The sequence below is a fragment of the Dendrobates tinctorius genome, unplaced genomic scaffold, assembly GCF_039654945.1.
Source record: "Dendrobates tinctorius isolate UK_male_01 unplaced genomic scaffold, ASM3965494v1 ptg000102l, whole genome shotgun sequence".
NCBI classification, from domain to species: Eukaryota; Metazoa; Chordata; class Amphibia; order Anura; family Dendrobatidae; genus Dendrobates; species Dendrobates tinctorius.
Window position 1 is genome coordinate 40,113,224 of NW_027361770.1, and position 16,233 is coordinate 40,129,456.

Sequence of the window (16,233 nt, forward strand, 5' to 3'; positions counted from 1 at the left end):
AAAAGTAAAATTAGTCCCACAAAAAAAAACCACACGCCTATGTTGATAAAAAAAAAAATAAAAAATATGGCTCTTTGAAAAAGGGTAGGAAAAAAAAAATAAAAAAAAGTAAAAATGGAAATTGGCTGTGTCCTTAAGAGGGTTACCACCTAATAACTATTTTGTGTTCTCTTATTTATCTTTCAGAATTTGTGTCATTACACTGGCAGAATGTCACCCAGTCCTTCAAAGTGGCAAAAATATATCTAGTATTAGCTATCAAATCAGTGCCAACTGCAGCAGGCTACAGAATAAAGTGTCGGGAAAGTCTAAAAGAGTAAGTAGTGGACGTTTTATGCCCAGTTATGTATGTCTGGTTTATTGGGATGATGCTGATCATGTTCATAATTATCACTTCTTAGTTTGTTTCATATCAAGCTATGTTCACACACAGGCCTCCATTTACCCGATGGAATAAGTGTGTAATTTGGCCACCATAATCCTGGTAGATGTTGGTACGATTTCTCTTTTTAAATAGTACAGTAAAGTTCTCTTGATGATCGGAGGTCTACGGCTAAGGCCAAAGCACTGCAGTGCAAAAGTCAGTCATACATTGGGGACATAGCTTCTTAGAAAGAGAAGGGACTCTTCAATAGATAAGCAAGGAGCCAGCACCCTTCAAATACTGCACTGAGCTGTCTTGTTTTAAGCACTAGCTAGTCCTGGGTCAAGAAGGAATCCAGGAAGGGAAGAGGGATTCTCAGATTGAATTAAGTTTATTAGTAAGTTGTTTTAAGTATATTTTGTTTTATCAGGACAGGCACTCTAAGGGTCTCATGAAAGCAATTATAATATTGGCCCCTGGCTTAGTCATAGATGTAAATGGCAGGTGTGTTAAAGTATACCTTTGTGCTATATTCCAACTTGATTATCATAGAATCATTGAGCCTAAATGCTGCAATGAGAAAAAGAAACCAACCAGAGGAGTGTGGTCTTTTGACAAAAAATGTAGACTCATCCATAGCTCTCCTCCTCTTGTATAGGATAGCACTTTTCTGTGTAATAATAACCTTTAATAATCTTTTTTTTTATAGCGCTAACATATTCCGCAGCGCTTTACAGTTTGCACACATTATCATCACTGTCCCCGATGGGGCTCACAATTTAAGCCCATACTGGATAACATTTGACTGTTAGAAGTATTTTATACACGTGCATTTCAGTACTATAGAAGTCTGAGATGTATATTGGCACTCATGGCTTTCTGTACTATACATGTTGTACCTTCAGGAGATTTAATTGTGCCTACCTACAAACAAGTCCACGTTGTTGGATAGCTTTACCTCCAACCCTAATGATAACCACACTGCTGTTATTGGTGGTGCACACAAGCCCCTCTATTACAGCTTAGTGTTATTATCGGGCTCAGCAGTTGTTTGCACACTGCAATTCTCTTGTTCTGTATTTCTGTGCATATTTTATCGAAACCATTATTACTTGAAAGGAAGAGAACAAAAACAACTTCTTGTATAACCTTTTTGCTTCTTATTTTGGCTTTTAATATGGCACCCTAGGAACACGGTGAATGGTATTACTGACTTCGTGCAATATTCATAATAACGATGCAACAAATTGAATACATTGCTTTTAATACACATTTTGTTTTCCTTTTGCATCCAGGGGGCTCAGTTCTTAACAGAGTTTGCACCTTTGTGTAGGATAACCTGCTGTGACGGTGATGAATATACCATTTACAGGTGCACATTTTTCCATTACAGTAAACTACTTAAGAAAAATTTAATATGTTGGCCCAAGAGATTCTTTTCATTATTAGGAGATTACTTTCCTTTGAAGTACAATAGGCAGTGACTAAGTAGTTGACATAGTAACTGATTCCTATAAAATGTACGGGAGAATTGTATAATAAGAGGGAAAGGATGTTTAGATGGAATGTTATATTTGCCTTTCAAATCTCTAGATTCTTTTTTTTTTTTTTACTTCTGTTCTCCTAGTTGTATTAGAGGTCGGTTACTGGAAGTAAATGAAAATATTCTTCACAATCCTGAATTGCTTAAAGAAAAGGTAACTATCGCGTTGCTGAAAACTTTGATGTCTCATAGTATAAGATGACCTGTTCAACCTTGCTAAACAAATAATTAGTGTTATGAAGCAACACTGATTGTGAATCACATTATCCTGCTTTTGTGCAAATGGAACAGACAACAGGTAGAAACTATAGACAATTAGCAAGACAACCCCTATCAAGGAGTGGTTCTGCAGGGTTGACCACAGACCATTTCTCTGTTTTCATCAGTTTTGTCTGTTTTGGTCATGTTTGCATTTTGTCATTGCTCTCACCCATAGAGGTAAAGTAGCATGAGGCGGTGTCTACAACCCACAGAAGTTGCTTAGCTAGGTAGTGCAGCATATCCAGAATGGCACATCAATGCGAGCTGAGGTTAGCTTTGTCTGTAAACAGTGTCCAGAGCATGGAGCAGATACCAGGAAATAGATCATTACATCAGGAGAGGTGGAGGGGGCCGTAGGAAGACAACAACCCAGCAGCAGGACTGCTACCTCCTTCTTTGTGCAAAAAGGAACATGAGGATCAGTGCCAGAGCCCCCCAGTAGGCTAGTAACATCTAAATGTCTGCTCAAACTGTCAGTCTCTATGAGGTTGGTATGAGAGCCCGACGTCCACAACTGAGTGTTGTGCTTACAGCCTGATACCGTGCAGGGCGATTGGCATTTGCCAGGAAACGCCAAGATTGGCAGATTTGTCATTGGCACCCTGTGCTCTTAACAGATGAGAGCAGGTTCACATTGAGCACATGTGACAGTCTGGAGAAGCGGTGGAGACCGTTCTGCTGTCTGTCACATCTTGCAGCATGACTGGTTTGGCAGTGAGTCAATAATGATGTGGGGAGGCATTTCTTTGGACTGCTATTCTGTGCTGGGATGAGATCCTCAGATCCATTGCGAGACCATATACAGGTGCAGTGGACCCTGAGTTCTTTCTGATGCATTACAATGCTAGGCTTCATGTGCTTGAAGCGTGTCAGCAATTCCTGCGTGATGAAGGTATTGATGCTATGAACTGGCCTACCTGTTCCCCAGAACTGAATCCAATGGAGCGTATCTAGGACATCATGTCTCTTTCCATTCACCAACACCACGTTGCACCACAGACTGTCCAGGAGTTTACTGATCCTTTAATCCAGATCTGGGAGGAGATCCCTCAGGAGAACATCCACCCCTAATCAGAAGCATGCCCAGGCGTAGGGATGTTATGCAGGCACATGGAGGCCACACACATTACGGAGCAGCATTTCCTTGTCTTGAGACATAGCCACTAAAGTTGGTTCAAGCCTGTAATTAGATTTTCCACTTGGATTTTGAGTATCATTTCAAATCCAGACCCCCCAAGGGATATTCATTTTGATTTACATAATTTTTGTTTTATTATTCTCAACACATTCCACTATGTAATGAATAAAGTTTTGCAACTGGAATATTTCATTCTGTGATATCAAGGATATGGTATTTTAATGTTCCCTTTGTTTTTTTGAGCAGTGTATATACTGTATGTCCAAACAAAACAGCTATCTCAGAATCTTAATTAAGGCCTCCTTTTCTAGAAGAGTAAAGAGCAGAAAAATAATTGAGGGAATAAAGGGAATATTATCCAATGTTATATATCCAAAAATTAACCAGGACAGCTAATGTTCTAGTAGGTGACTCGAATATGAAAATGGCCTTAATTCTAGCATTTCATATTTATTTGTAAGATAGAAACCATCTCCTGACCTCATTGTACGCCTTTTAATTGGTTGAATTGTGTCCACTATTAATAATAAACTGAAAGGCCAGCTGTAAATATGAAATTGTTCCTTTTATACTGGTTTTGTAATAATTTTTTTGCTGTGCTTAAGAAGAGATCTGTGTAACAACGCTGGGGGCACAGTGGCAATAGCATGCCTTGCTAGTATAACAGAGCCCTGACACCCAGGTACTGTGTTATACTGGATGGGCCACTGAGATGAGGACACGGAGCAGAACACAGAGTTTTTGAGCCAATTATTTATGTTGTGTTTTTTCTTCTCTCCAATTCAGCCACTGACAGAAGGTTACATTGCAGTTGTGCTACCAAAATTTGAAGAGAGCAAAACTGTGACAGAGGGACTTCTTTCTGAAAAGCAGTATGAAGAAGTCCTTTTAAAGCGGACATGTGTTCCGGGTTCATAACAGTCTGTGCAGCCTTTAGAAACCTACCTCTACACGTAAGGACCATATAGGCCAGAGCTGCTGGTGTTTGTATTCAACATCTGAGGATTAGGATGTAGAGACCAATTCCCATTATGCACTATTGATTGTAAATTATATTTGGCAGCAAAACTTTCATGTGTTGCTTTTTTTTTTTAAATACTTTGCTTTGTGGGTCATTTAAGTCTTAATGGCATTGTACAGTTGGAGACAATGTGACAGCCAATACAGTTCATGTTCTTGATATGTTTTATTTCAGGTCTTATGACTTTTTTCTTTGAAGTGTTGATATGAAAATGAGAGTTCACATCAAATATAAATTGTCTTCATTTATCAAACTATGCATTATGAATTTGGTTATAGCTGCTTAATTAACTTTATGTTCTTAATCAGAGGTGCACAGAAGTTCCTGATCTCTGTTCATAAAGCGCTTTTACCTCAAAACAAAGAACGGTGCAACTGTTCATAGCCAAATAGTTGACTTGCTTTTATGGTCCACAGGGGATGGCTGGCAAATACAAAGCACTGGCCCTATCCTTAGTCTAAGGTCTCGTATACCATTCAGCATATATAGTGTGCAGCCATACCGTAATGTGTTACACACACAACAAATGCTACCGGAGACCCCACTAGTGTACGACACCTCATAGTGGAAGACTGCAATAGAGAAATTACAATTGCCAAAGAAACTTTAGTGTCATTTTTGTCTTGACTCCAGTAAGATCGGATGTACTAGGCTGCCTTTCTACAGGGCAGTCACAGAAGAACAAGAAGGATTCAGATATAGTGAAGTTGGGTGTAAGTATCCTGGCTTTGATGGTGCCTTGTGAATGCTCAAGAAGGCAGTACTACACTGCAGTAGTCACCTGAGGCTTCATTTAATCACACAGAATGAGACATACTGAACGTTATTCTCCTATTTCTGCTTGCCCCAGGATATGTACCCCATCTGTTCCCCTACAGCTGAGTTTCACCCTTTCCTCCCCAAACATCTAATAAGCTTCCATGAATGTATGTAGCTAGTCACACTTCTTTATGAAGGTCCTTCCACATGGTGTTGGGCAGCGCTGTCTGCTTCATCCTCTGAAGAAGTAGCAGCCTCTAGTTCCAGCTGCTCCACCAATCAGAGGAGGAAGAGCACAACAGATTCCTGTGACTGCATCAATCAGCAAAATGAAGCTGGGATGGAAGAGCAGGTAAAGGTACTTTTGTGTCTGCTAAAGTGATATATGGCCCTAACATGCAACTAGACCCTGCTCACCCCTGATGGTGGTCTACATAGGTTGGATGAGTAGAGCTCCAACTATTCTGGCTGTCTTCTGAATCCAATGTAGAAGGCGGCTATCATAAAAAAACTACTCTGCCATAGCACCTTCTACTTGCAGTTGAGATACAGTATGTTATTGCTTTACTAACTTGTACTGAAATCAAACTCTATTATAGCTATTGCTATATTTGAAAGATGGCCCTTGTAGCGGTACTCATAAGTTAATGGAACAAACAGTTGTATTATGGACTCCTGGGTATTAGATTGCATTTACATTGCAACTTTTGAAGTTTGTCTGAAATATACCCTTTTCTGTGCCAAGAGCTACAATAAAATGTAAAGTGTTTATTACATTGATATTGCTAGTTGCATTTTTCCATTCTACTTGACGGCACCATGAGAGAGGGGATTCGCCCAATGAGGACAGGAAACCTTCAAGATAAAAGGGGCGGCTCCTCTCTCCGCATCAGTTGGTTTCCTGTCCTCGATGGGGAACCCTCAAGATGAAAACCTCTTGAAGATTCTGGAAGAAAGAGGATGCCTGGGTCGGGTGATTACTGGCAGGCACCAGTCTGCTACACCCGTCGCCAGGTACCGGTAGTCGCCTCGGGGGCCATATATTCCTATGCCCCCCCTGAGCGAGTGCATGGCCACAGCCCGCGAGGCTATTGCCCGGGTGAAGTTTGAGGCCTCGGAGACCACATTGAATATACCGTCCCAGATGCCGACATACCCCATAGAAGTCCACGGAGGCCACATTTATGCTCCCTCCCTTTTGACGTGTGGTGGCCATGCCGCCCGTGAAGCACATCGGTGCCCGGGCAGAGGTAAGACTCCTTGGAGGACCCTCTCGGAATCCCTCCCTGTTGAGCCCAGGACGCCGGTCACCGTTAGGGCCATAAAGAAGATGCAGTACCTGCAGAACAGTGGTGGCCAGCGGCGTGATCGCTCCCTCCAGGTAAAATCCAGCACAGGTATGGAGGAGGTGAAGGGGCGTCTTGGTAGCCAGGGGTGGTGCAGCGTTATCGCCCCCTCCGGGCAGGTCCAGGGAGGGAGGGGGCGGCGGTGCCGGGTGTCATGGCGGCCGGGTGTCAGGAGAACGCCGGGAGCGCATCGGAAGGGATGCGCCCGATAGTGGCAGGACAGAGACGTGCACCAGGAACTGACCAGAAAGACTCCCCGAGCGTAGAAAGGGAGCGCGCACCCGGAGGAAAGGCTGGCGCGCTCCAGGGCATGCACGAAAGGAGATCAGTGCACACCAGTAGTGGTTACTGGGAGTGCAAACAAGTCTGATGTAGTGTGCATGTGGATAACACCCAGGAAGCGCAGGTGCAGGATCAACCAGGTGATCAGTTAATTTAAAAAAAAAAAAAATGGGGTAATGCTGTCAGAAGTGCTGGCAGGGGTCACCAACCATTCTAGGTTGAATGTGACTGTTCTCATCTGAAAGCGGCAGCAGCTAACTTGTTAAGATTGAGAGCCTTTTTTGCCAGAGCACTTACAGCCGCGCCAGGAGGTGCAGGAGTGGCAGTCTCGCACAGATGAGAGGAGCCAGACGCGCCATAACTACAGTGGAAGCCACTCGGACAGCGTACGGGAGGATCGTCATGGTGTTAACAATGAGGGGGTCCACAGTCCCGATGGGAGTCATGTGTACAGACCAGTCAGCCTCCAGATCCGGTACCCGTCTTGTAAAGAGTCCGAGTGGTGAGTGAGCTTCGAGAAAGTCCAGTACGATAATATCTGTTCTCTTTCTTTCTCTCTCTTGTCTCCTCTCTCCCCTATTCTTACATGCATTGGTGGGGTAGAGCATTGGAGGTCCCTAAAAAAGGAGTAAATTAAAAGCTAGGAATAAGGAATATTCCTTATGTTTTAAAAAAAAAAAAAAAAATTCCTTAGGAATAAGGGGTTGTGTCAGAACTGTACTGTTAGAACAGTAGCGGAAGAGACACCTGCTCTGCTGAGAGCTGAAGATCCCTGATTGTCAGAAGTCTACAATCAGGAAGGGCTTTGCAGTCAACAAACATGGATAGCAAAGCAAGGGATAGACAAGCCCCTCATTGATCTCTCAGGAAGACCATTGGGATCAGAGGAGGACTCTGTTAAATCTCGCTACTGAGAAGGTAGCTCAGATGAGAAAGATAAGTTCCTAGTAGAGGATACAGTACGGACAAGCTTATTAAAGCAGTCTGACCTACCGTGGGGCTGGTAGATACAAAAGCCATAGAACTTATGTTCGACAAGCTTGCTATGAGGAAAAATGTAAAGCCTTCCCTATTTTGGCAATGACTCATTAAAAGGGAATGGGAAAAACCAGAGAGGAAGTCCCATAATCAATTCGCTGTAAAGGAGGTACCCTTTTGATGAAGAGGCATTCTCATCCTGGGATGAGGCTTCGAAATTGATGTAGCGATATCAAAGGTCGCCAGAAAGTCCTCCCTGCTCCTTAGAGGATTTAGGTTCCCTGAAAGAACCTCTGATAGAAAGACAGATAATTGTCTTAAATCAGCCTGGGAGACCTCAGCTGAAACACTTAGACCGGCCATTGCGGCCACTGGTGTGGTTAGATCCCTTAAGATATGGCTGAATAACCTAGAGGATCACCTAGAGCAAAGAATCCCCAGGGAGACTATCCTAGAGGCAATACCAGCCATAAGAGCAGCGGCAGTATTGCTAGCTGAAACTTCAGCAGGATTCAGCAAGGCTATACAGCAAATTAGGCCACCGGCCATTCTAGGCTGAGCATGACTGCATACGTCAGGTGGCGTCCACAATGCAGCTTGAGGCTGGCTGGGCTGGGACCGGAAGGGGAGACCAGCCCGCAAGCGCAAAGAACTTTAGCTAAGGCCTCTTTCACACTTCAGTTTTTTGCATCAGTTATAATCCGCCAAAAAGGCGGACAAGCGGATCCGTTCTCAACTGATGTGAACGGATGGCACAGGATCCGTTTTCAGACGGATCCTGAAAATGAAGAAATTTAAAGGAATCGCTGGCCGGGAAGGAGAGAGAGAGAGAGAGAGAGAGAGAGAGAGAATGAATTTTTTTTGGATCCTCACAAAAAACGGATGCAACGGACAGCAATCCGTCACAATCCGCCATTAATGCAAGTCAATGGGAAAAAAACGGATCCTCAAAAAAAATTTGAGGATCCGTTTTTTTTCAAAACCTGGCGGATTGTGACTGATTGTAAAAAACGGAAGTGTGAAAGAGGCCTAATATAGGACGCTGTGCAGGATTGTTTAAATGCTGGCTGGGGGACACACAGGCAAAGATGTAACTCTGCCCTTTACCGTGTGAAGGAAATTTCCTATTTTGGTCAGACATTGGATGACGTTTGAGGGAAAACCGACAACAAAAAAGAAAATTTTCCCAAAAGACAGCCATCTTCAGGCCTCTTTCGGCGCTCCTTTCGGAAGGGCCGGAAATCCAGGAGATGGCAATATAAGGATCGAGACAGAAACAGCTCTGACAAACGATCCATAGGTGGGAGAGGCTTCTATTATAGCAAACCCTCCAAAGACACCAAAAATCCCTTCCTCCCAGCTTGGGAGAGGTTCTCGTCCAGCACCTGGATCCGGCAAATTGTGGGATCAGGTCTGAAGTTAAGGTTCCACCACAGGCTTCCAAGAGGACATATACAATCCTGTCAAAGAAAGACGGTCTGGAAGGGGAAACAACCTCATTCCTAGACAAACATGTCCTGGAAAAGATTTCGATAGAAGCCCCAGATAAGTTCCTGGAGGTCAATTATAATTCTGAAAAGACCTCAATAGGTATCTGATAATCCCGGTGGAGACGATAAGGCCAGCAGTAGAATTCCTCTTTCCTCGAATGTTATATAACAGTTCCGAGATCTCATGAACACTTCTCACCAGATCCGGCAATAAGGCCATATACGTCTTAGAGTGACAGTCCGGAGCGGTCTCGGTAGTGTCACTTCCAATACAGGGCCCTGCCCTGTGCAGTAGTGATAGCCCTCAAGTTTTCACAAGGCTAATCGCAGAAATCACAGCGCACCTCAGAGGGAAAGATGCTCTGATGATACCCTATTGGGACAACTTCTTAATAATAGGGAAGAAATCTCCCTTACTGTCAAGATCAAGTCAGAATAGTGATGAAAACACTATAGATGTTAGGATGGCAGCTGGACCTCAAAAAATAAAAAATCCAAACTGGAACCAGCAATGATCTAGAAATTTTTGAGGTTAACAATGAACTCGGTGGAGCAGGAGCATCACCTCCCAGAGGAAGACAAGGGAGATAAAAAAAGCCAGAGATAGCTCTGTGGAGGACCATGTTGGTGTTGGGGTCCCTCACCTCCTGCATACCAACAATGAAATGGGCCCAGTTCCACAAAAAGGAACTCTAAAGGTGTGTGCTGCAGAACAACAGGGAACTGCAGGGAAGGTTGGAGCAAAAGCTCACCCTTCCGGACTCTGTACTCCAGTCACTCAGGTGGTGGTTACAGACAGTCCTCTCTGAGGGGAGTACCCGGCGCGCGCACACACACACACACACACACACACACACACACACACACACACACACACACACTACCTCCAAGGTGGTCACAACGGACACTAGTCCTTGGCGGTGGGGAGCCCACCTACACAAATTATGGCTCCAGGATCCCTGGGCCCAGGAGGAAAAGAATCTGTCCTCGAACGATTGAGAACTTCTAACAATCGAAAAAACACCAGAGGAATTGTTACCACACTTAGTGAACACCACGTGAGAGTCCTATCAGGACAACTAAGCAGTGGTTGCATAGCTAAACCACCAGGGAGACACCCGTTCTCAGTCCTTGAGGCAGATAATCACCGGCCCTTTCAGGCTGAATGTGACTGCTCTTGTCAAAGGGCCTCCGCTAAACAGCTTGAGGCCGGATCATGACTCTGGCAGAACACCAGTCCCTCTCATTATTGGCCCTGCATATCCAAGGTATAGACAACCTGAAGGCAGACTGTCTGAGCAGGAACCACTTGAGGCAAGGAAAATAGTACCAAAAAGAATCTTTTTTTCAACGGATAGGACACATGTGGGAAAATCCCAGTATAGATCTCTCTGCCTCAAAAAAGCCAACAGGAACGTTCAGAAATTCTGCTCCCTAAGTCCAGTGGACAGACCATTGGCAGTAGACGCCTTCAGGATAGAGTGGACATCAGGTCTCCCGTATGCCTTCCCTCCAGAATGCCTCAAAGCAGCGGTTCTGAGGAAGATCAGGGAGGGCAGAGCCAGAGTGATTTTGATAGCCCATTTTTGGCCGATAAGGCCATGGTTCTATTGGCTGAGAGTAATGTGAGTGACAGAGGTCTAGGACCCTCTAAAACAGCGTCCCTCAGAGATCTGGGCTGCGTTAATATCCACCTTACTCAGTAGCTGAAAACCAGTGACTACAAACATTTTTGTAGGAGGATGTTGTGAGTTCATTTTCCCCTTCGTCACTGAGGTCTGGTGAACTCCCTATTCTGGTAAAGGAAGGTAATGAGCCTGATTATCAGGCACCTGAGCCTAATGAGGATGACTGGCTGAGTGGAGTCACGGACTGGATATAAGGCTGCCGACGCCCTTCTGCCCTGCGGGTGATTTCTCTGTGGACTTCTAGGACACCAGTCTGATTCCTGCTCCTCTAAAGCTAAGTTTTCTGCTTTGCCTGTTGGCATTTGTTTTTTGTTTTTGTTTTCCTTGCTTTTCTGGATTCTGCCATTCCCTGCTGGGGTGAGCTGAATCTCCTTTTGCCTGTTGCTCTGTCTTCAGAATATTCCTGAGTACCGACATAGCTTTTTTGAAGCCTAGTGTCTTCAGGGCCTTTTTCACTGTTAGTCTGTTGGCTCTTATTTTTATAGGGTTTTTCACGGATTGCAGACAGCAGCCTTCCTGTCCTTTCCTATCTAGTTAGCTTGGGCCCCGTCTTTGTTCAGTCTATCTTTCTGTCTGTGTTAGTGTTTTCATCTTGCTTCACCGTCATTATATGTTGGGGGCTGCCTATTGCTTTGGGGTCTGCTCTGGGGCAGTTTAGATTTCCCCTTTCTTTAGGCCTATTTAATTCTCCGGCTGTGATCGAGGGGTCTAAGGCATCGTAGGAACCCCCCACGGCTACTGTTAGTTGTTGTGGATAGGATCAGGGGTCTGCAATCTGATAGCTGCCAACCTCTCTGGTTTTCTGGACTTAGCTAGCATTTCTGTTTTTGCCTCCTACGGTGACTCAATCATAACAGAATCACCCGCCATACCGCAGATCCTAGGGTACTCAATAGCAGAAAAGAATTGTGTTTAAAAAAAAAAAAAAGTGTGTGTATATTCTTTCCTCTATCTCTGAAGCCGTAGGGGGAATTTTTTTTTCTCTCAATGGAGATAAAGCAATTGTCTGATCGTGTGGAGCAGCTCGCTGCGGAAGTGCGGGGAATTTCTGCCTACCTTGCTCGTTCGCATGCTGTTGAACCAAAGATCCCTACACCTGATGTATTTTTTGGGGATCGATCTAAATTTTTGAGTTTCAAAAATAATTGTAAATTATTTTTTGCCTTGAAGCATAACTCGTCAGGGAGCTCCGCGCAGCAGGTTAAAATTGTCATCTCTTTGCTGCGTGGCGATCCCCAGGATTGGGCGTTTTCTTTGAAACCAGATGATCCTATTCTGACTAATGTGAACGCATTCTTTCAAGCTTTGGGGTTGTTGTATGACGAACCTAATGCTATTGATCAGGCTGAAAAGACCCTGTTGGCATTGAACCAGGGTCGAGATTCTGCAGAGTTGTACTGTCAAAAGTTCTGAAAGTGGGCGGTCCTTACTAACTGGAATGATAATGCCTTGACTGCTCTCTTTCGGAAGGGTTTGTCAGAAGCCGTAAAAGATACTATGGTGGGATTTCCTGTTCCCTCTGGTCTGGACGATTCTATGTCATTAGCCATTCAGGTTGATCGGCGTTTACGTGAACGCAGGATTGCACGAGAGGTGTCGCCACCGGTTGAACAGACGTCTGAACCTATGCAATGTGATAGAGTTTTGTCTAAGGCGCAACGTCAGGAGTTCAGAAGGCGTAATAAGCTGTGTTTTTTCTGTGGAGATGCCTCGCATATTATTTCTGTTTGTCCTAAACGAGAGAAACGCTTTGCACATACGTTTTCTGTTGGTGGTGTTCAACCTAAGTTTCTTATGGCAATTACTCTGATCTGCTCCCTGTCCACATTTTCCGCCAAGGCTTTTGTGGATTCGGGAGCAGCGCTAAACCTAATGGACTTGGATTTTGCTAAACGTTGTGGATTTCCGATTACACCTCTGCAGACGCCTATCCCTTTGAGGGGGATTGATGCTACTCCTTTGGCTAAAAATAAACCTCAGTTTTGGACCCAGGTGGTCATGCGGGTCACCCCAGACCATCAAGAAAATTGCAGATTTTTGGTGTTGCATGGTCTGCATGATGCCGTTGTTCTGGGGTTTCCCTGGTTGCAAATTCATAATCCAGTTTTGGATTGGAAATCTGTGTCTGTGGTGAGTTGGGGTTGTCGGTGTGCCTTTAGTGAGGCTCCGGTTTTTTCCACCTCTCCTCAGTCGCATGATGTTCCTGACTATCTGGCGGACTTTTATGATGTATTTAGTGAGAATGAGTCTGCGTCCTTGCCTCCTCATAGGAGTTATGACTGTGCAATTGAACTAAGCCCGGGGTGTAAATTTTCCAAGGGTCGGCTCTTCAATTTATCTGTACCCGAGCACGAGGCTATGCGGTCCTATATTAAGGAGGCGTTGGAGAAGGGTCATATTAGACCATCCTCTTCACCCTTAGGTGCCGGGTTTTTTTTTGTGGCCAAAAAGGATGGTTCTTTAAGGCCTTGTATTGATTATCGTGCCCTCAATAAGATTACTATTAAATATCAGTATCCGTTACCCCTGATTTCGGATCTATTCTCTAGAGTTAGAGGTGCTTGCTGGTTTACCAAGCTTGACCTCAGGGGGGCGTATAATCTTATCCGCATTAAGCAGGGGGATGAATGGAAGAGGGCGTTTAATACTCCGGAGGGACATTTTGAGTACCTGGTGATGCCTTTTGGGCTCACTAATGCCCCTTCCGTCTTCCAGTGCTTCATGAACGATATTTTCCGAGACTTTGTCGATAAATTTTTGATTATCTATCTGGATGATATTTTGATCTTCTCCAAGGATTGGGATTCTCATGTGGAACATATTCGGACTGTGTTCCGGATCTTGAGGGAGAATTCCCTGTATGTCAAAGGATCGAAATGCCTTTTTGGAGTACAGAGGATTTCATTTTTGGGATTTATTTTGTCTCCGTCAACTATTGAAATGGACCCGGCCAAGGTACAGGCCATTTATGATTGGGTTCATCCCACTTCTTTGAAGGCCCTCCAGAAGTTTTTGGGTTTTGCTAATTTTTATCGGAAATTTATAGCAAAATTTTCTAGTATTGCCAAGCCATTGACTGATCTGACTAAGAAGGGTGCTGATGTGTTGAATTGGTCTCCGGAGGCTGTTGCTTCCTTTCAGGAGCTGAAGTGAAGATTTACCTCCGCCCCGGTTTTGCGGCAACCTGATGTCTCACTCCCGTTCCAGGTAGAGGTGGATACTTCTGAGATTGGTGCAGGAGCTGTTTTGTCCCAAAAGGATCCTGTAACATCTAAAATGAATCCCTGTGCTTTCTTTTCCCAAAAGTTCTCTCCATCTGAACGTAACTATGATGTGGGGAATCGGGAACTGTTGGCCATGAAATGGGCATTTGAGGAGTGGAGACATTGGTTAGAGGGAGCTAAATATCAAGTTGTGGTCCTCACTGACCACAAGAATTTGATTTACCTAGAGTCGGCTAAACGCTTGAACCCTAGGCAGGCTAGGTGGGCCTTGTTTTTTTACACGTTTTGATTTTGTGGTCTCTTTTCTTCCTGGAACTAAGAATGTCAAGGCAGACGCCCTCTCTAGGAGTTTCTTTGCTGATTCTCCTGTGGTGACCAAGCCTGCTACCATCTTAGGCGAAGGGGTAGTTCTTTCTGCCATCTCGCCCGATTTGAGACTTGCTCTGCAAGAGTTCCAGGAGGACAAACCTGAGCGTTGTCCCAGTGGAAAGTTGTATGTTCCTGACCAGTGGAAGAAGAGAGTGATGTCTGAAGTTCATTGCTCTGCATTGGCTGGTCATCCAGGTATTTTTGGTACTAGAGATCTGGTGAGTCACTTTTGGTGGCCCACCTTGTCTCATGATGTCAGGAATTTTGTGCAGTCCTGTGGGACTTGCTCCCGGTCTAAATCTTGTTCTCGCTCTAGTGGGTTGTTGATGCCTTTGCCGGTCCCCAGGAGGCCATGGACCCATATTTCAATGGATTTCATCTCTGATATGCCGTTCTCTCAAAGAATGACTGTTATTTGGGTGATTTGTGATAGGTTCTCTAAGATGGTTCATCTTGTACCACTCCCTAAGTTGCCATCTTCCTCTGAGTTGGTGCCCCTGTTTTTGCAAGAGGTGGTTCGCTTACACTGGATTCCTGAGAATATTGTATCTGACAGAGGAGTTCAGTTTGTGTCTAGATTTTGGAGGACTTTCTGTTCCAAGCTGGGAATTCAGTTGTCCTTCTCCTCTGCTTTTCACCCTCAGACCAATGGGCAGACAGAGAGAACAAACCAGACCTTGGAGTCGTATTTGAGATGTTTTATTTCCGCTGATCAGGATGATTGGGTTTCATTTTTGCCCTTGGCCGAATTTGCTTTAAATAATAGAGCTAGTTCTGCCACTTTGATGTCACCTTTTTTTTGTAACTTTGGGTTTCATCCTCGATTTTCTTCAGGGCAGGTGGAGCCTTCTGCCTGCCCAGGTGTTGACACTGTGGTGGAGAGAATGCACCAGATCTGGGACCAAGTGGTGGATAAGTTATCTCTCTCCCAGGAAAAGGCCCAGCGGTTTTCCAATCGACATAGGACCATTGGTCCCCAGTTTAAGATTGATGATATGGTGTGGTTATCATCAAAAAATATTGCTATGAAGGTGGCTTCTCCTAAGTTTAAGCCTAGATTTATTGGACCTTACAAGATTTTGGAGATTATTAATCCGGTCTCTTTTCGTTTGGCTCTTCCTGTCACATTTAAAATCCATAATGTGTTCCATAAGTCCTTGTTGAAGAGGTTTGTTGAACCAGTTGTTCCTGGGGTGGCACCTCCGGACCCTGTATTGGTTGAAGGTAACATGGAATATGAGGTAGAGAAAATACTGGATTCCCGTCTGGCTAGACGGAGACTCCAGTATTTGGTTAAGTGGAAGGGTTATGGTCAGGAGGATAATTCCTGGTTCTCTGCCTCTGATATTCATGCCAAAAGATTGGTGCGTGCATTTCATCGGGCTCACCCTGATCGCCCTGGTGGCGTGGTTGAGGGTTCGGTGACCCCTCCTCAAGGGGGAGGTACTGTTGTGAGTTCATTTTCCCCTTCGTCACTGAGGTCTGGTGAACTCCCTATTCTGGTAAAGGAAGGTAATGAGCCTGATTATCAGGGCTGTGGAGGTGGAGTCGGAGTCGGTGCTCATTTTGGTGGAGTCGGAGTTGGAGTCGGTATAAAATGGACCGACTCCGACTCCTAAAATATATAATAAATTGGGTACAGTAATTCAATGCAGGATGTGCTGAATATTTTTTCATAGGAGTTTGGGAAAGTTATGAAATGTCCTATAAATGGCTGTTATATTCCTGATCTAAGGCTACATTCACACACAGCGTTTTTCCTGTGTTTTT

The 16,233-nt window shown here is 44.5% G+C and overlaps 1 protein-coding gene across 2 annotated transcripts in view; it reads left to right on the forward strand.

Moving 5' to 3' along the window:
* The window catches only part of ABITRAM (actin binding transcription modulator), a 94,662-nt gene extending 90,167 nt beyond the window's left edge, over positions 1–4,495 (forward strand). For both annotated transcript variants that reach the window (XM_073587854.1, XM_073587853.1), the window contains 4 exons: positions 187–316; positions 1,660–1,736; positions 1,992–2,061; positions 4,093–4,495. In XM_073587854.1, coding sequence (XP_073443955.1) covers positions 187–316; positions 1,660–1,736; positions 1,992–2,061; positions 4,093–4,224 — 409 coding nt within the window. In that variant the 3' untranslated portion in view covers positions 4,225–4,495. The remainder of the gene's footprint in view (positions 1–186; positions 317–1,659; positions 1,737–1,991; positions 2,062–4,092) is intronic.
* The last annotated feature ends 11,738 nt before the right edge of the window (positions 4,496–16,233 follow it).